The 20,595-nt window shown below is 37.2% G+C and overlaps 1 protein-coding gene across 10 annotated transcripts in view; it reads right to left on the minus strand.

Moving 5' to 3' along the window:
* The window catches only part of PTPRM (protein tyrosine phosphatase receptor type M), a 443,590-nt gene that overhangs the window by 189,779 nt on the left and 233,216 nt on the right, over positions 1 to 20,595 (minus strand). For all 10 annotated transcript variants that reach the window (XM_059858357.1, XM_059858382.1, XM_059858348.1 and 7 more), the window contains 2 exons: positions 18,667 to 18,868; positions 14,862 to 14,964 (listed from right to left, as the gene is read on the minus strand). In XM_059858357.1, coding sequence (XP_059714340.1) covers positions 14,862 to 14,964; positions 18,667 to 18,868 — 305 coding nt within the window. The remainder of the gene's footprint in view (positions 1 to 14,861; positions 14,965 to 18,666; positions 18,869 to 20,595) is intronic.

Here is a 20,595-nt window from a genome sequence, read left to right on the forward strand (position 1 = left end):
GTTACCTAGCTTTATGAAATATTTCTCTCCAATCTTGTTTACAGATATTTGTATGATAAGACTTTATCCATCTTTCAAAATTTGTATTAAAAAAATCTTATTTCCATCAGAATAGCTTAGAGTAACACCCACAATGCCCCTGGTATGCAGTGTAGCACAAAGAATCATTTCGGTTTATTCCAGTTTAAAGGACAAATAGCAAATCAACTTAGATGTTCAGATTTTTACATTTGTCATGCTGTGGAGGTGTTTGTGCTTAGCAGAGCTCAGAGGACAGTGTGTAACTCTTAGCACAAAGAGCGCATGACCTAAACTGGTCTTGCTCATAAAATATAATAATGAAAACACTTAATAGCTGGTCTTGCAAAGACCATTTTTGTTAGATGCCACATGTCTGATATAACAACACAACACTGACTATTTCAGTCTTGTAACTTTAATTTCTCTTTGTCCTGGCTTGATCAAGATAAGATGAGTTCTAAATTGCTTTGGAATATTAGCTGGGTACCACGAATTTATTTTGTATTCTCTCAACCATAACTCATTACATGGAACTTGCTTGGCATCAATAAGTCACTATGGCTTTTGTGTGTGTACGCGTGTGTGGGAGCGTGCGTGTGGCTCAATACCCTGCTGCCAGGCTATTTAGTGATAAAATCTGATATAATAAAATATTAATTACAGCTGAAAGGTTGGGTGAGAAATATGAACTCAATTACAGTCCCACATTGTGAACAAAGGGCACGGTGCAAAAATCCTTTAGTTATAGATGTTTGGGATAATAAAAGAACAACTAGAACATTAGACTCAAACTGAGTGCTCCCTGAAAGGCCACCTGTTATTAATCTTCACATCAGGAATAGAATTTCAAGTAAATTAGGTCAAGATGAAAGACTTTTGCTGCTGATTTTTTTACTTAACTAATTTAAGGCTTTATCTGAGTATTTTTTCTTTGATGCCACTGCAATTTAGTAATTAGAAATTTGTAACAAGCACAGGGACACAGCAATTGTAATGAAAGTTTAGATATATATAGTATGCAAAATGACCACCTTATATTGTGTCAAGAATTAGCAGTTTATTCTAGAAGTCTTAATTTCAGTCAGACTGCCAGTTTCTCAGAACTGTAAGCAGATGTGGTTATACCATCTTAGAAATCCTCTTTTTTGGTTTGTTTGTTTTTCAAAAAATACCAGCAGTGGAATATAAGTTATTCTAAAACTTCTTAGTACATACATTTTTGTTCATCTGTTTGATTTACCCGAGTGTGATGTCAGATGCATTACCAAAGACTTAACAGAATGTGACCAGATTGCAAACAAGCAAAACTGTGATCCAAAGTTAGTCCAAATCAAATAATATGACCTTGAAATCCTATGCTTAGTAGCAAATCGTAAGAACTAAGAAATCTTATCTATTACTGCAGGCTAAAATGTGCTATTAGATCATAAAATGAGATTCTCATTGTCTGATGAACTGTGTGCTCTATAAACATTGTTTTCTACTTCAACAAATTTTGCTGAAACTATGACAATATATTTTGGTACCAAGCCAGAGAACAGACTTCCAATGAGTTTACATTTATGATACTTGGAACAATCCAAAGACCATTTCAAAGCTTCTTAATCAGCTTTATGTTCTTTGCCTAATTTCTTTTTAAAAAGAACACAGAAAAACGGTAAGTTCATAAGTATAAGATAAAAGTATCTTGGTACAGCAAGCAAAGTGCTTTTATAAGCCAATATTACACCATTTAACTCACCAGTTTTCAGGTTGCCAAAGCCAATTTACAGAACAACAGGAAAGCATGGAAAAAGGAGTAAAGTCTTGTCACAGTTTAAAATAAATTAAAGAAAGCAAAACTGTCTAAAATAATTTAGTCTAAAAAAGAACAAAGTTAGAGGGGATCTGAAGGAAATATTCAAAATGGAAAGCCATGTCAGGGCTGACTGTTCCTTTCTTTTCAATCTGTCACAGAGAAAGAAAATGCTGATGCACAATGGTACTGCAGTACAGATCAAGGAGGAAGATACAAAAGAAAATTCCAGGAGTCTGAACACATGCAAACCAATATGCAACAATCTGCAAGATCACACAGCCCATCTTATCAGAATCAGAAGTATCACTTCTGCAAGTGTATGCCTAACTTTCTGATACTCAAAGACAGCTCACTGCTGCTTGAAAATTGCTTGTGACTGGAATGCAAAGATATATTACAACACACCTTCAGCTCCAGCAAAGTTGTTGATGGCACCCAAACCATCAGACTCCACCTGGTTCCATCCTGCTGTGTGAGGAAAGGAGCAACAAAGAAACAGACTGTTTTTTTTATTATAGTATATGACAGAATGCTGTTACCCTTTCTTCACAAATTATGTAGAAAATAGATCTAGCAAGGTCTGAATGACCAGTTTACTTGGATTCTCAGGAAAAGAGGAAGGCCAAATCCCACCTAACAGAGGCAGCTGCACTTCTTTAAGTCTAAATGGGATGAATATGTTATGTCATCTCCACTAAACAGTTTTGAGATTCAAGCACCTATTTTTAAATAAATACTGTAATATGTTGTTTTCATTCAACAGTCTTCAGGGTAGCTGGATATGATACAATACTTTACTGGAGTTAGAAGACATGGAGTAACACAAAAAAGCAGCAGTCTTCATGCAAACCTGTCCAAGTAATATCTACTTTCAAAGAAATCCCGGGCCACTTTCAAATGAGATTTCTTCCTCAATAGCCATGAAGAAGATCAATAGCTACACAACATTAAATTAGAAAACAATGAAAAAAATACCTTGAGAAATGATGTGATGTCCTTAAGGAATGGGAACATTCCCTCAGATCTAAATCCATGCATAAATGATAAAGATACACTATTGCTCAGCCTCTTGTATTCAACTCCCAATTTATGCATGTTATATGTGATGCTGCCTCCTAGAGCAGTTGTTTTCATTCTGTTCTCCACAAACTTGTAGAAAATGCAGTTTGCAGAAGGTAAGAAAAACATACAGCTTAGGTATTTCAAACCACAACAATTAGATCTGCATGTATGCTGAAAGATCGTCAGGGGTTGGAAAATTAAAAAAGTAATTTTATTAAGAGAAACTGATTATAAAGATGACAAGTAAGTGATATTCTAGTTCAATGTTTTCTAGTAAACAACAGACTACTGCAATGCTGTAACTATGCTCTGGAGAGTGTCCATGAGGTGTGGACAATCTGCAAATGCACCAATGTTCATGGGCATGATTAGAGCCACTTGCACAGCTTTTATTTATAAATGGGAATTAATATGCACATGCAAATTGGTCATATTACACAGAAATTAAGAAGTAAGATTTAGAGCAGGAGATCTGCTAATGGATTAATAACACTGTTAACACTAAATATATCCCACATCTTCTATAAAGCTGTGCACTGGAAATTCACTACTGAATTGAGCTGGGGAATTAAGAAAATAGATGCATTAAAATGAGCAGTTTATAAGTAGATGGAGAATGCTTATTTTCTCCCTTTATTCAAGGATGCTTTGCAATCTGCTGGTTTGTGTACAGCACAGGAAGAAAAATATTTGCTGAGGCAGCTGACTGAATACACAAGCCAATTTCAACAGGTTTTTTGATTCAAAGCTTGAAAATTGTTTACTGCTCATTAAACCACTCACAGAGGATATGAAGTTTTTCATCTATTCAGTGAGAGGATTCAAAGTAGAGCATAGAGGAACTAGCTCAAACAGATCCACTACAGTCATTTAAGATGTTGTCTCATTTGTCCATTTTCTCCTGGCCAGATGCTTTGTTTTCATGGGAAAATTGGTAAGAAGCATCACATGCCTGTGCTTCAGTTGCAACGCAGAGGCCAGCGTTATCACTTAGGCACCCAAGGCACAGGAACATTTTCCCCTGCCAGCTCTGCTGTAAGAGAGCAAGACAAGACCACAACAAAAATAACCACAACAGAATTCTCTCCTCTCAATGTCTCTTTCCACAATGTCTCTTTCCACAACTTTACTGCAGTGGGTTCCAGTCCAGCAATTTGGAAACAGAGATTACTACGCTCATTTTCATTCTTTCTTCCCTACAAAAAAGCTCTGCAGGGCACTTTAATCAGCAGTGCAAAATGATGCAGGCAGACACAGAACACAAGTCAGTTTTTGTGGCATTGTCCCCAGTTTCCAGGACTTCTGTGGATAAATACAAGGCTGACCTTCTATTCTGTCAGTGAAGGTGTAACTCTTCCTCCTCCCTGCACAGGGAATGACTCTGGTAGGATTAGGTGGCACAGAAACCTTGGCAGTGTGACATTGTACAGCTCTTCCCACAGGAAATCTGGCTGTAGATAAAAGATTCTGCACAGTTCAGGATTAGCACAACTGTTAAATACAGATGAGATTTTGGCCTTGTGCTTCTCCTACCCTATGAGGTTAATCTTGAAAACAGCTTCAACTCCAGATGGGAGAATGCAGTTAATTCATCTATCCTCATCTGATTTCCCCATGGAACTTTCTCCCTAAATTCAACATTTTTATAATGCCTTACACATCTATCCTACCACTCTCTGATGCTGTTTTAGGCTGAGGCTTTTACACTTCTCCTGACTAAAGAGCTGCTGCTCTCAGTTGTAGGGCCCAGTTAAGTGACTCTAATGTTTCTTTGTGTCATTTAATGTAATCCAGTTGAGCAGATCAGCTTTTACTTAGCAATGCTTTAGAGTCATGATGCTTGTTGTAAATGCCAGTGATTTCCTTTCCTACTTAAATGAACAGTGTAACAGAAAGTTTACATGTTAATATTCAGCAAAATGAATACTCCTTCAGGATCAAGTGTGGGGAATGACAGTGTTTCACTTGGAGTGCATCCACAGCTTTTCTTCTTCTTTCCATGCAGCACTTCTCTTTATCCTTTAGTTTCCTTTAACATTACTTAGTATCAAAGAAAAAGCATTTATTTGATTGCTTGCAATGCATGATCAAAATGCTTTAGTACAAATGGTTCAATGGTTAAGAATGGTTCAATCAAAAATTTATACTGAGAGCTAGGAATTGCCCCAAATTACTTTGTTCCAGAAACCACAGTCCTCCTACTGTTCATTTAAGTATTAGCAAGAATTCTTTTTAATGCAGCCATTTAGAGCTTGCTAGTGAATAAAGGGCTCATACAAACTTGCTCAAGATGCACAATACTAAAGAAAATTTTTTATGGTCATTGGCAGTATGGAAATGCACCACTGTCAAAGAATCTGTAGAGAAGCCAATTAAAGTGGTACTGATTAGTACTGTGTTGCAACCTAAATTATTAGAAAAATCCCGTTGACTTTTTGCTCCTTGTCACTCAGACACCTCTGATCCATGTGAGAACCTTGACAAAAGTTTGTGCTTTTTTTGGGGGTTCTCATGTACAGAATACTGAAAAATGTGCTTTTGGTTCCACAGCGCTGTGTGACTTTTACTAGCACCACCTTCCTGACAGGTACATATACCTGTTTCAATTCACCACTGCCTAGAGTTATATATACGGTCTCTGAAATAAAATTGCTCTCCTTCCCCTCTGAAGTTTATTCCTCTGATGCATTTTTAGAAAAAAATCATTTCTTCCCTTGGCCTTAACTGGCTAGTTAAAAAACAAGTTGAGCTCTCTTGGTTCCACCATTTGTAACACAAGCTTTCCATGATCATTTATGCCAAAACATTCCACTGTTGTAGTGCCAGTACCTTGGTACTCCTTGTAGATCAGAGAAAGGCATAGGAGCTCACACGAGGTCCTGCCAGTGTCTTGTGCAATGATGCTGATAGCTTGTCACTTTTGTTGGAAACACCACCTGCTGAGTACAGTCTATTTGCCTATTTCACACCCATGCTGTGTTTTCATGATTCACAGTCATACTGTGAGCCATCCACGCACACTTTCTTCTCCTCTGTTATTTCCAAAAATGAGTCTCTATCTTACAACATGCACCTTTCTTATTAGCTCATAAAAGGCAAACTTTAGATCTCATCCTGAAGACTATTCAGTATTTTTTGTGCAACACTCCAATCCACTGCTGCAGGCAGGATTACTGTCGAGTGGACCAAATGTGTTATATTTTAGATCTATAAACAAAACAGGCACTGAGTCACTTCCCAGTTGATATTCAGTAAGTCACTATACAGCACAGTGAACATGTACTTGTATCACAGTCTCTATTTCAGAGCTCTTATGAACCACTTAGAAATACAAACTTAATTCAAATCTTATGAAAGAAAAAGAAACTGAATCTTGAGCAACACAAAAATAGGAAGTATATGGCATAGCTAGAGAACAGAAATATTGATGTGCAACACTGCCAAGGCTTCAGCACTAGCAGGGGCCAAGCAGCCAGGGCTTCCAGTATGACCTGTAAGCCTGACCTGAGCGCTCATTGAGTCAAACAGGTGAACGAAGATCAAAGGTGACACCATACTTTTCACTTGGGACACCTCCCTTTGGCATCTAGAATTTGAGAGGAAAAATACTGATGGGATTCAAACCTTTGCAAAGAAGGGATTGAAACCTTTGCAAAAACAAAGAACTGAGGTAAGATGAAAAGCTACATTTCACACAGACAAGGATATGGGAATATATAATACACATTAAGGTCAACAGAGAAGGCTCCCAGTGAGAGCAATGGGTTATGCATGCCTGACAATTTCTTACCACAGTTTTATAGGAATTTAGAATGGGACACTCAGCACTGTGGCTACAACTAACATACATGTGATGCTGTCAGAAAATTACTTTGAAATGTCTCCACAAAATACATCCCCACATAATCCTGTTCCACAACCACCAGGGGAAACGAAGCTGGCCCACATACTGTGCCTTCAATCCTTCCACAGCACACAGTAAAATGAAAACAAATCCCTGGCACACTTCAGTAAGCACAGAGCAACAGCACCTCTTACATTTTCAAGGACTGCTCTGGTTGTTCTGCATTTGAACTTGGGTATGTTTAAACTGAGTATTCCTTCAAAAATCATGCCATGCAGTAATTTCCACTGATGTTCATAACCCCTTCACCGTGGTCCCTACATTAAACACCTCCTTCTCTCAAGGCAAGCACAGAGAAGGACATTTGAGCCACCTACACACTCAGTGGGAGAAACATGTCTCTACAACTCCAGAGGGCCCCTCACACACGAAGGTAGGATTGTACCTCTCACACTCTCTCTACAGGCTGATCAATGCTCCTAATCGAGGAACTTCCTAAAGTCAGACAGAACTAGATGTTTACATTTAAAGACCTAAAATACACTTTATTTGGGATTTTTACTGTAAAGGTCTACATTTGCTTAAGATACAAGGGTCTGAGCTCTCTCAGGAGAGATGTGACATTCATACCAGCTTTTTCCACAATAACCTAACAACTCAGCAGGTTTGCAGAAATCAAAGGCTGGGGTTAAATACTGTTTTCAAACTGAGAGGCTTTCACCACACTGCTCCCACACCCCAACCATCTGTACAGCACTACTCTGGTCTCCTGCTGAGGCTGGCCTAGCATGAAAACACAAATTCAAAAAAAATCAGAGAGCTAGGCGACTGCATATTATGAAACCTGTCTAATCAAATGGAGATGCTCTTTCTTCTGTACATTATTTTTGTTTTCATTTAAATACCATCTAAATTCTAACACCAAAAGTTCCATAAGAAAAGAACATCAACTTCAGATCACTTGTTTGCCTGAGAGAAGCTTCAGGAACTTTGTACTTCTAGTTAGAGTTTTTTGCTGCTTTATTGGAAACATATGATACTTAAAAACAGGCTGGTGGCTCAGACTTGCTAACACTGAGCTGCTTAAAATCTGTCTAGGGACACTGTCCTCCCTGTTAAATTGCTGGAAAGGTCCCCAGCAGGGCTGTGGCACCAGCGAGATACCACTCTCCCCAAAATTCCCAGACATGATCAGAGCCTGTTCCCAAACAGCAGTTTGTTAAGGGGTGCTAGTGTCTGGGAGCTCTGCAGTATGAATATGGACTTGTTTCAGCCAGCTGGCTTCAGCACAAGAGAACAGTACTGGACATACAGATTTCACAGGTAAATATGCACACCTGAAGTCTGAGCTCAAGGACATTAATCTGAGCAGTGAGGAGCCATCCCTCTCAAAGTGATCATGCAAAAATGACCCCGTTCTGTTCCATGAATACTCAGTGTTTGAGATGTTCATTTTAGTAAGCAGATTTAAGAAAAACATGTTTTATCAATTCTGACTATAGTTGGCAATCCAGAGCCAGCAAAACAGGTGTGAGTTCCATGAGTTAATGATTCACTGGTTGAATTGTTGATGGACTTCAGCCTTCATGAGGGAGATCGGGAAAACCAGTGCTCAAAGGATCTTAACAAAGAACTGGTGGAGATGAACTCATTCTGATGCTGTCAGAATGAGAGGGAAGCAATATAGAGAAGACTATCATATGGGATTTTGCAAAGATATGGTCTCCACTGCAACCTACTTAAGGACAGCATGTAAAAGGAATGTGAAAAAAAAAGAGCAGAGCCTCCTAACAGTGCAGCAAATTTTTAAGTTGTTAATTATAACCAAAATCTGTGAGAAAGTATTAGTGAGTTATGAAACTGAAATTAATCTCTTCACAGATATGGAATAATCTTTTTTCTCTTTTATTCTTGAATTGCTCTAGCTTGCTTTACTTATTATGGATTAATTTCTATTAATTGCTAAAAGACAGGTATCATTACATGCTGAGTTTTTAGTGAGACAAATCAGCACTTCTAGAAATCAAGGATCAATACTCATTTTACCCAGGGACTATGCGAGAAGTCACAGTAAAAGGACCATGGAAATTTGTGAACAAGCTAACAGGACATGTGAAGCTGCACCACGCATGTCCAGGCAACAGGTACCATAAATTTTAGTTCAAGTCCCAGTAAAAAAATCCAAGGACAAGTTCTACTGCATAACAAAAAAGAATTACAGCATTTTTATAGCATAAGCAATTACTGCACTGTTCCCTCAATGAAACAAAAATTGACCCTTCTGCTGTAAATAATTATACTTGTTGCTATAAAGAAGTGACAATTATGGGCATTAATAAAACCCAATCCCTTCTCTACCACAGACATCCTCAAACAACTTTACTGGCTGCCTTACAGGTTGTAAAACTATGATTTGGGAAGAGCTGACCCTACAGCACACAATTCAGGCCTTTATGTTTACAGACCATTAGAAAGACTGCTTGTAGCAAGCAAATTAAACAGTTCCCTTCACGCTCTTTAGATCCTGTAGTCTCAAGTAATTTGAAAGGCTGTATTTTGAGCATGGCATTCCAGAATATTAGTGAGTTAGTAATGCTACTTAAACATATATAGTTATATTATTTCAACATGCCCATTTCTTTTTCATAAATATATCTAATAACCAGACTGTTTTATCTGTGAGCTCTTGAAAGGCCAGAGTTCACTTTTCATTTTATTGAGAAGCTTTCCAAATTCTGCTGATTAATGTACAGTTCTGATATTTCTCTCCTCAGCTGTGTCTACATGAGATTTTCTTTTTTCTTATTCCTGTGTTATCATGTAATAGAACTGGGAATAGAAGGAAATTACAAAAATACGTTAGCATTACATAATGTGCAAGGTGGGAATTGTGAGAGAACATAGCTAAAAATGCAGATATTGCAATGTCTTTATAGGCATGTGCTGTTGCCATGTTTTTGCCTGCACAGAACACTGACATCTCTTATTGTGCCAATCAGCATTCTCCCATTTCAAAACTCATTTGCTCACATATCCTGAATTTATAATTATACTCATGATGTCTGCCTTCCTAATTCATGCACAGTAACTAATGCTGCACTCTTACTATGCAACATAGAAACTCAGACAGAGATATCAGGAACTTTGAGAAGCAGATTTAAGGCCCAGGCCTGTGGCTATAACACACTCACAAGAGCAATGCAAGTGTCTCATGGACTTTTCACAGTAATGGAAAATATCCTGAAACTTTGGTATTCAGAGTGTTTGAAACCCTGCTGCCTCCTGAGTTCCAATGATTTCCAAACAGCCTGCCTGTCTTGCTGTTTTGTGGTTTTTTTTTTTATTTCTTGACTGTCAGTGAAACAATTAAATCTGCTGGTCTCCTGACCAAGTCAGTAACTTTTGTAAAGACAGTACCTTTCAAGAATAAAGGTAGGCAGTGGCTTTTCTGGAAGGCTCTCAGATTGGAGAATCCTGAAAAAGCCCTCTCAGGATTCAGATAACCCCATTTCTTCATATGGAAGCAGATGGACAGTGCTGCATGACTTAAGTTATGTGGCACAAGAGTGCCAATGCCAGCTGCCAGCCTACGAGGAAGGAAGTGGACACAGGGACAGAGCAGAGGCAATGGCCAGACGTGGAAGGCTGATCCTCACAGCACCAGTTATGCTGAAGGAAAGAGATGAGGCCCTAAGACAAATCCTCCTGCCCTGTAATGTGTGTGGCAGGCATGGGAAAGCAACTGTGACCTCTGCTACCTGTGCAGCATGATGTGCTTCCGTGGGAAACTGCTGCATTATATATGAGTCTTCGTTTCAAGGTGAGCCTCTCAGATTAACCCACTCCATCCTTCTACTGTCAGTGAGGAGGAGTTAGGTGTCCTCTGTCAGTCATTTAAAAGCTACTACACTCTGAGTGCTGTTGAACTGGCTAAGCCATGTAGAGAATTAGGTACTTGTTGAACTTGGGCTGACGAAGGTTTCTTAACACCATTTCAACTTCCTGTGAACCATACTGTTCCTATGCCAGGGACCATGTGCAGATAACCTTCATTCCAGCTGAGACAATGAACCAAGTATTTACATGATGCCTTTAAAGGTCTGGATAAGCAATAAGAAATGTACATTTTTTTAAATTTAGGCAATCTCATGTGTCCCTCTGTAGAGGTAGTAGAATGGAGTGCTTATCGCTTTAGATAACATGTAGTTTGAAATATCTACAGTAGTTTCCAACTGTACTACAAAATACTTATTATCTTATTATGGCCTTTTGAAGTATAATAAACGCTACTTCTTCCAGGTAAAGAGATTAAAAGTATGTTTCAAAATGAAGCACTTCAAGTAGAGATGTTTGCTTTATTTTCCCATTAGAGCTCTTATTTATGCAATTGTAAGAAGTTGGGCACACAGGTGATAAAGGGCATGCATGGAGAGTACACGGATTGCATTCACTCTAGAACACTTAGCTTTCAACTCACATAATTCAAAGTTTATTTGCTTCCTTCTGCAGGTTTTCTGGAAGATAGTTTTATACTACCTGGCAATTGCAGCAGTTCTCTCTCTCTCACCCTGTCTGGGCTTTGCAGCCCCAGATGCTGCTGGACTGATCCCACGTACTTAGAGCACTTGGAGCAGGAAGTACTTTGGTGTCCCAAATGCCAAGTATTGCGTCCACAGGGATTTGCTAGCTGACACATTTGGTCATCCTGTTCTTTCATTTCAGACTGGAATAGGAAAGTACCAAATGTCTGCAGTGTCTGCAGGAGTAGAAAGGTTGGCTGAATGGGCCATTAACTGGCCCGAAGAATTTAATGGGGCAAATCCAGCTGAGCCAAACTCTGTAATAATGTAGTATGAAAAACAGATCATGAGGCAAAGAAGAGCCTGGATGGTCTTGCTTTCTTTCTTACCTATTTTGCTCTTTCTTGAGTCTGCTCCTCACAGAGACTTGCTATCACCAGGTAGTTCCAGTATTATCTGAGCCAAAATCTTTGGGTGTTTACTATTAAAGATTTTTGAGGATGTGGCATAGAATAGCAGGAAGAGGGTGGTATGGGGACAACATTTTGCTGCTTATATAAACAGATAAAAGAAGTAGAAACGCTTAACCTTTATCATGGCAAGACTGAATAGAAATAGGTGCAACAAAGAGAACTTCATTCTCCTGCTGAAGCTAAAACCTTGCAAGACAACTTTTTCCATAGGAGGTCACAAGAACCTTTTATAATGCAATGTGACAAACAATCTTAAGTTCTTTCTAACACAGATGAATGTATAAATAGCACTAAATGCATGCAGTAACCAAGCATTACAGCTATCATTCCTGTGTATAAGCCAGATCTTTGCAATAAATTAGCATTCCTTGGTTGAGTATATGGCACTGACCAATTTATACATTTGCAGAAAATTTGACCCCAGTGTCTTCTAAACTTTAGGCTAACTTGCCCTGGAGAAGTAAAATATACAAATGGTATTGCCTGGGAAGAATGAGTCCCCCCTCAACAGATGCTGAAGAGCCTTCATAGAAAATATATTTGCATTTGTATGCTTTTTATGCAAATTCTTCAAAACTTTACGGACTCTTAAATTACAATATCTGAAAAAAGAGAGTATCTGCAATACGACATATATTACACAATTTCCACAAAGGGATCATCTTAAGTGAAACAAAAAATGTTTAATTTAAGTCTTGCAAATTACAATCATTCTAGAAGTCAAAATAGCTTAGCCAGCTGTTAAAGAAGTACATGCATTCATCATTACTGAACGCATTACTGCTTTAAACATATATAATTCCAAAATAATCTCCTTGAAACAAAGACAGCAACAACCATAAAACATGCTGGACCTGAAACTGGAGACAAAGCAAGCAGTATTTGCTATATTAAAAATCTGACAAAGTACATTTCAATCATGTCCAGTCCTATTCTAAAACAACCTGCAATGCAATTTGGCCCTTATGATTATTGTGTACTTAATCATTGTAAACAGAGCTTTCTGAACATTTCTATAAAGTCTGTTTTTGTGAATCAACAAAGACTTTCTATAAAGTCTGTTTTTGTAAGCAATCAGCATTGCACCTTCTCTCCTTTGATGTTGTGCAGGTTGTGTGCAGCTTCTAAGTGGCATAAAATATCAGGATTTTTCTTATTTGAGAAAAATAATTTAATCATAGGGAAAAGCTGGACTTCAGAATGACCACAGGTATCAGCTTTGCTGATGTAAATGGCAGAATTTGTGCTCTCCCTTTCCATCTCAGGAATTGAAGAATTTTATGTGTCATGGTTGATGTGTTGATCAATAAAATAACAACAGTCTTTTACACTGAAAGTTTAGAGCAGTTTCAGATATCTGCATTAACCAAGCTGGTAGCTGTAGCAGAATCAATATACATGGCATCTTGCCTAGTGGTGTGGATAAATGAAGTATGACTAAACTTTCAACACCCAGTGAATACAGATTAAGATGATAAAATCCATATGCAGAATGTGTTTTGCAAGCAGTGTACTTGGGAGTTGAATGTACTATAAAATGTTAGAAGTATTAAGAAATCCTAACTTTCATTTTCACTCTGATTCACTCAGCATTTACATGCTAAGTCTGCAGTCAGCCTTCATTTTACTTTAAGACCTGTTGCAAAGGACCTCAGTAAATTTGCTGCTGTGTGTTCATCTGTCAGTTCTACAGCTTCATGTCACTTTAAATCTCTCCTCCTATTTCCCTAACCACTCATCCACATATTTAGCACACTTTCATCTCCTAATGAGCTCTTTCTATTGTCAGTGAAGTTTCTGTTATGTCACTACTGCTACAGGAGCCAATCATCTTTCGTTCACAATGTAGATAAAAAGAATGAAACAATTTTTTTATTAATAGCCTAATACATTCATGTTTAAACAATGACTCCAACTTGTATCATTTTCATCCAGATGCCTGAATTCAGAAAGACGACACTAGAGCTTTGTGAGACAAAGTCAGACAAATATTAAATAATTCTGTTTCTAATCTAACCTGCTAAATCAGTTTCATTAAATGTGCCCAATATTTGCTGCTTTTTCTCTCAGGTGGTTCAGATTTCTGCTACATTTCATTTTCAAAAAGGTGTCTCAATGAAAAACTGGACAGCATTTCCAAAATGCAGACCTATGTACATATAATACATATAGCTAATAGTAAAAATTCTTAATTATATTAATTGCATGAATATTCTGAGGAAACACAAAGACCATTTGTTTTCATTCATGCATGTATGAGCATACCAGATCTGTATTTCCCAGATGAACAGAAATTATCAAAAACCTCAGCATCAGGATGAAAATACATGATAGTCACTCAGTGTAGATGGAAACACTTCCTACAGTAATGAAGAATTAAGAAAGATATACAATTAGCCAAAAGGGAAAACATCCTATAGCTGTGAAGAATCTCTTTCTCATGTTTGTTTTTGTTTATTCAGAGTATTGAGCTCATTACTGGTTCTCATTTAAAATAATCTAACAATTTCTCTGTCTTCCTCACTGAAAATCAGGCATCCTTTATTCTAATTATGAAGAACTCATAGTACCATGTATCTAACAGGGAGATAAACCTCTGAAAACTGGAAATTCATTAATGGATACTATAAAACACTGAAGAATCCAAGATACTGGTTTTAAAGGTTGCTTGTTTAAATTATTATTTCTGCTATCATGGTCAAATAATGCAAATACTTTATGAATGCTACAGTACATACTGTTTAAATTGGCTAACTTACTAGGAGTTCAGTACTTTAAATCTGTGAAATAAACAAAAAGACAGAATATTAAAGACAGTAGCTCAGCATAAAAAATGTGATATGCCCTTGAACTTATAACACTGCAGTAAGCAATTACCTTAAAGAAGCCACCCACACAACAGAACTATGGCTTTGTTCCTTATCTTCAAAGAACAAGCCACTTGCATCTGGATCAAATCCTTTAAACAATACATGAACACTCAACATCAAAGCACTTTCATTTTCTTCAGTTATTTAATTTAATTAGAGCTAATACAGACATGAATTTAGACACTGATTGCTGTGTAGAAAATCCCCAGAAAATATGTTCAAGAAATCAATCAATTTGGGTTTTAATTTCATAAAGAATTTTTCCCCCAGTACCTGACAGGAGCGCCTCTGCTCTGTGCAGGTTTCAGCAAAACTGTCACAGTGCTGTCAGTTTGATTCAAAGGTGTTTCAAGTTCATACGGTGGCATAGAGGGTGCTAGAATAAGAAAAGAAAAAAGCCAAATAAAATCATTATTCCTGTATTTCTTCTTTCAAGATCTGTATCTTTATTTGAAAATGCAATTTTAAAGGCTTCTTCAAATACTAAGTCCATACTACAAGTCTAAGATGCTTTCTGTTACAAGGCAAGTGCGAGACAACTGTTAAATAGCTTCAGGAAAATAAACCCCAACAAATCCCAAATAAAGAAATACCAGCTCACTCCCAGTTTCAAGACAGGAAACAGATACTAGTGGGAGTCAGTTTGCAGAAACTATTGAGAATCCATGACTTGGAAATGAAAAGTTATCTTAAGAACAGCATCTGCAAATGTGCATGCTGAAGTGACTATTGGTTTTGAAACTGAGCCCAGCTTTCTCAGTATGACAGCTGTATCATGATGTACTCTCATAATTTGTTTTTCCTGGAATTTTAACTTGTGCTATAACTGTCTTGGGTCTATTGTCCACCAAGACAAGAGTTTATCTTAGTCTGAAGCCCCACTCAGCACTTTTGCAAACTGTCTTCATTAAAGATTTACAGTTGTGATTAAAACAAATGATGCCTCAGTTACTGCCTTCTACTGCTGCTTCTTTCTTCACTGCTATCATCTACTCACATTTGTATCATTACACTGGAGGGAAGGCTACTCAGTTAATTGGTTATTTGACAGGCTGCCCCATCTTTATTGTTCACTTGTTAATGGTGAGGCACAATTAACAGATTTAAAGGCTAGAGAAGCAAAAAGTGGTCATTCCAATGGTCTCTTCTGACTGCAGGAATAATGCAGGGCAATTAACTTCCCTAAACTAATTCTCACTTGAAAAGCAAAACATGTTCGGTGGGGAAGAAGACTTTTTCCTTAGAAGATTCTTCCAAAGATTCATTTAGTTCTTCTCAATTTATTCAGTTTCTTCTTATTGGATACTTTGTGTGTACCATAGCAATAGAGTGTATCATGCTCCACGTATAGGTATTATCAACCTCTAGGAAATTATTTTCCTGTGTATTTTCCAATAATTTTCATTTTTCCAGTACTATCTGAATCTACTTGAAAGGTAAATGAATTTCTCTCTCTTTATCCACAGTGCCGTACAAATCCAAGTAAGGAGTATGTTAAGAATTGCTCGGTACTCCACAATCCCTCAGACTGCTGTGAAAACATTAAAATCTTAATTGCTTTGCATTGTTATTCACCAGTTTTGAAATGTTTGACAAATAAAAAAAATTAGTCTTCAAAAACCTCCTTGTATGCTGAGAAGGTTTTATTCTGTTTACAATTCTTGACATAAGGCACAAACATTAAGACTAGTCATTTGAAATAATTTGGGTACCACTTAAGTCATACCATCAAACACTGCTTTAAAGGTTCAGCCACACTCTGCAATTTTGAATATCCAGAACTTAAGTGGTCCCATCCTGAAACAAGACCATCCTGAAAACAGGAAAGGACAGGAATTGCATCTCCAAAAGCTGTATAAACTCTGAACATTTTTTGACTACTCTGTCACTTGTCCTTTTTCTACTGCCCATATCTTAGCAAGTCTTTTGATTTTCCCAATTTATGAGTCCTAAGTCCCTACTTTCTCTCCTCACTAATTTTACTGTCCCTACAAAGAGCAAGACTGTCTCCCTGTCCCAGAATGAGTTGTGGTTCTCCCAGTCATAACCTTTAGTCTTGGCTACTTTTTTTCTTCTCCATTTACCCTTGTCTACTTTAGACAAGGGCAAACGGAGAAGAAAGACATTGCTTACATGTAAAGAAGGAATTTATTATTAAACAGAGAAAACAGGAAATATTCAAATATTCACGTAATAGTAAAATAAAACACAGTAACTATTTCCAGTACATAAGAGTACTATTCAAAACACTTGACAGGAAATTTAGAGGTTTTTATTCAGAAGAAAATGCAGTCCAGAATTAGACAGAGTAAAATGCAAAAGTTGGTCAAATTGCACCTAATATGTTCTAAAAACCAGTGAAACCTTTAATCCAGAAATGCTCAGAAGTTCTGTTTCACATTTGTCCAAAATGGAAATCACTGGCCACATGGAAGTGCCTCAAAGCTTTCCAGTGAAAATAGCCAACAGCACTGCAAAAAGGGTTCCATATTCAACAGCTATAAGACTAGTCAGGACTTTTTAATTTTATTAAAAACTACACACATTTTGTTTCTATTTTAAATTCAGAGATTGGTTTCAATTACTTATCAACAAGATATAAACACTTCTTGTTAGTACAGTAACTGAGGAAGCTATGAGAGAGTGGGGTGCAGACAAGACAGTTTGCAGAACCTCACCACACGGAGATTTGGAGGTTTGCCTCACCCTCAAGCACTCCTGCAATGCCTGTTACCACTAGTGAATTTCTTTTGATGATGTATCATTTTAGAAAACAACAATTTAAGCTCTAGCACTATTCCCAAATGTCCAGATTCTCATCCGTACTCAGTAGTCTCCATTCCTCATTCTAATAAGGGGCGTTCTCATCATCCAAACTCATAAAAAACTCATTTCTGCTGTGTCAGAAATTGATTTTTGACAGAGAAAATTTCTGCTTGGTATAGGAAAGGGGATGGAAAACATACACCATCTTTACTGATCAATGTTGCTTTCATGTTCCATAGAGTTAATTGTCTAACTTGAAAATTAACAACGTTTTTGTTTCTCTACAAACAGCTTCATTGGCAGTAATTTCCACCTAGCATTAACTGTCCTCTCCTGTAATGAGATGGGAAAAATCATTCTATTTCTGATAAAAACTTGTCAATTTTTTCATTCCAGTGAGGACAGAAAATGAAGGACGGGGGAGAAGTACACAGAAATGACAGTAAAAGAAAAAGAACATTTTGTACCCAAATGCTTTCTGGAAATCCCAGTTGACCACAAATAAGTAAGGCAATTTTCTATAAATATTATCAAGGGGCCAGTTTATTATTGAACTGCCAGTTTAATTCTGAAGCAGACCATAGAGAAGTGCAGAATAAAGGGATTTCAACCGTAACTTTGCAAAACATTTTGCCATGAATTACATAAGCATTTTGGAGAATGCAATAATATTCCATTCCCTCAATGAAGCATTCCTCTGCCTCAAGGGAGGGCTTGAAATATTGGTCAAGGATCTGCAGAAGTGACAGAGTCATGCTTCTGTTATCTGAAAACCACCAGTCCTGATGTTCTTGTCTAATACAGTTTCGTATCCACTTTCAGTCCCCATGCCTGCTAGAACACAGGCAGCCTGGCAGCCAACTACGGTTTCTAAGTGAGCTCTAGATGTACAGCATCTCTGCCCTACCCTCGATTGTTCATGGCTCATTAAAGAGATTTTGCAGCACTGTTACTGTTCTAATTTAGAATCATGTCAAGGCTGACTAAGCTCTGAATGAAACCCTCATCTTCAGGCCCAAAAAAACCCTATGCTAAATGTTGCGACTGCAGCTGGCACTGGCTGCAAACACGTAATTCACAGGGGTTTCTTGAGTGATATGTTACAGTTGAGAACAGGAATTTCAAAATACTAGCTAATATTTAAGTACTTGGAAGTTCTTCAGGCATGGTAATACATGTCACTTTGACATCCTCAGGGATGAACGTGTTCTTCTCTGTTTTAATTTGCTGCTTGTTAAATTCTAAAGAAGTAAACAACAAAAGAATTACCCAACTCATTATCATAAGAAAATAATATTCTTTGATCAAGTACCTGATATTTTAGTCGTGAACTGATTTGTTATTGGAGGTCCAAAGCCTTTAGCTGTGCTGGCTCTGATGGTGAAAGAGTAGGTAGTGCCAGGATACAGTCCGAAAAACAGATAGTGTGTTTCATTTCCTAGCTTTGAGACTCGCCCACTTTGATTGGATAAATCTATTTCTGGGTCAAAGGAACTGACTGCCTTGTAGGTGATCTGCAAAAGAATAAGAAAGTTATAAACTGCCTTGAGCAGATGGACAGAGATTGCATCTTTATCCAGTAAACCCTTCTGATGTATGCGCTGTCAGACATTTTATGATAAGCTATCTTACTCTCTCATACTCTTCAAATCCTGAATCCCAGGAAGGGGCACAGGAACTGAGTTGTAACTTGTATGAGTTATTACTTTTAGAGATACAGAGACTTAGAGGCAGCTAGATTACAACTCTAAAGGATGGGTTCAGGCTTATGTTAATTCCTTCAAGATGCTGCCTTTAACAGTGTCACATTTTGAATTCATCTTAATGTCGGTTTTGATCAGCACCAGTAAAAAAACCAAAACAAACAGGTAAAAACTGAGAAGTGACCAAGAGGGACTGCAGCCCCCCATTTCCAGCTGACTTTACTATAATTACACTTTGCCCTGAATGAGGTTATCTGTAAAAGATGATAAGAGCAGCTTAAGGCAAAGTTTTCAGAAATTGGGTAAAGCTTCTATTTTAATCTGAAGCTTAGCTATTACAATTGCTAATTTTGATTTTTTTTCAGGTTATTATATTGTACCTAGGTCAGATTCTCATTTGGAGGGAAGAAAAGATAAGAGTTAAGTAATATATGCAATGTATATTGTATCCTCAGTTCCTTCTTTGATTCAAACAGTATTTTTAGTTTTCATTAGAAATGTTAATGTAAGTTCACAGTAAAACTTGATCCAGACTTCTTCTATTAATTACTGATTTCTATGCACTGTAATGAGAATTTAAAAACATGAAAGCCATTTAAAAATATGAAAGCTATAAAAAAATAGAAAAATAAAAATGATTCACCCCTCCTTATTGCTTTTAAAGTTTCATTTTCCTGCGAGTAATTCCAAAACCCTTATTATATAAAATGATAATTAACATTCTTTCTGCCAAACTTATTCAATATAATTTTAATTAAGAGGACCCATAATACAGTACATAGACACATCCAAGTGTCAATGTTACACACCTTAAACACTTGAGATTTCCTAAAACCTCTGACCTAATGAAAATTGATTTTTAAATGAGTCATCTAATATACCATCAATGAAGTGCTGAAAATTAGTAATAAAAACTTTCATAGTATTCAGATAAACCATGACCTTCTTACAGTAGATACAGGCATATCCTCTACAAATCCTCAACCATAAACTGAACTCAAAGTACCTTAAAAAGCACTCAACTAACCCTTCTAATTCTATCACATGACAGAAGATTAAACCACCAACTATCTGAACTTTTATCAGTAAAGAAATTAAGGTAACATACTGCTCACATGAATCTCCCTATCTCAATACAGCTGATGGAGTCATGTGTGTGTACACACTTCAGGATGAACTGCCTGCATACAGTGGGTGTACTCCTCAGCAGTGGAATTAGGCACGCAGGCATGCTCCTAAGTAGAAACCAGATCCACCATCGATTGTTTCTATGCACATAAATCTAGCAACAGTAACAACATTAACACTTCATTAAAACATTCTGATCCCTGAACACAGGCAACTGTCGTGGTAGCTAGAAAGTCATTAGCTTTACAAAAAATCAATTCATACTTTTTCATAACATTTTATCCTCTTACAATAAAGTAGTTTTCAAAACAGTATCAATAGGTTACCATTCAATTTAACTTTTCTTTTACACTGCATTGAGGTGGGGTTTTTTAAACAAAGCATTTCAATACCAATTTTGTAGTAAGGTC

The sequence above is a fragment of the Haemorhous mexicanus genome, chromosome 1 (genome assembly GCF_027477595.1).
Source record: "Haemorhous mexicanus isolate bHaeMex1 chromosome 1, bHaeMex1.pri, whole genome shotgun sequence".
NCBI lineage: Eukaryota > Metazoa > Chordata > Aves > Passeriformes > Fringillidae > Haemorhous > Haemorhous mexicanus.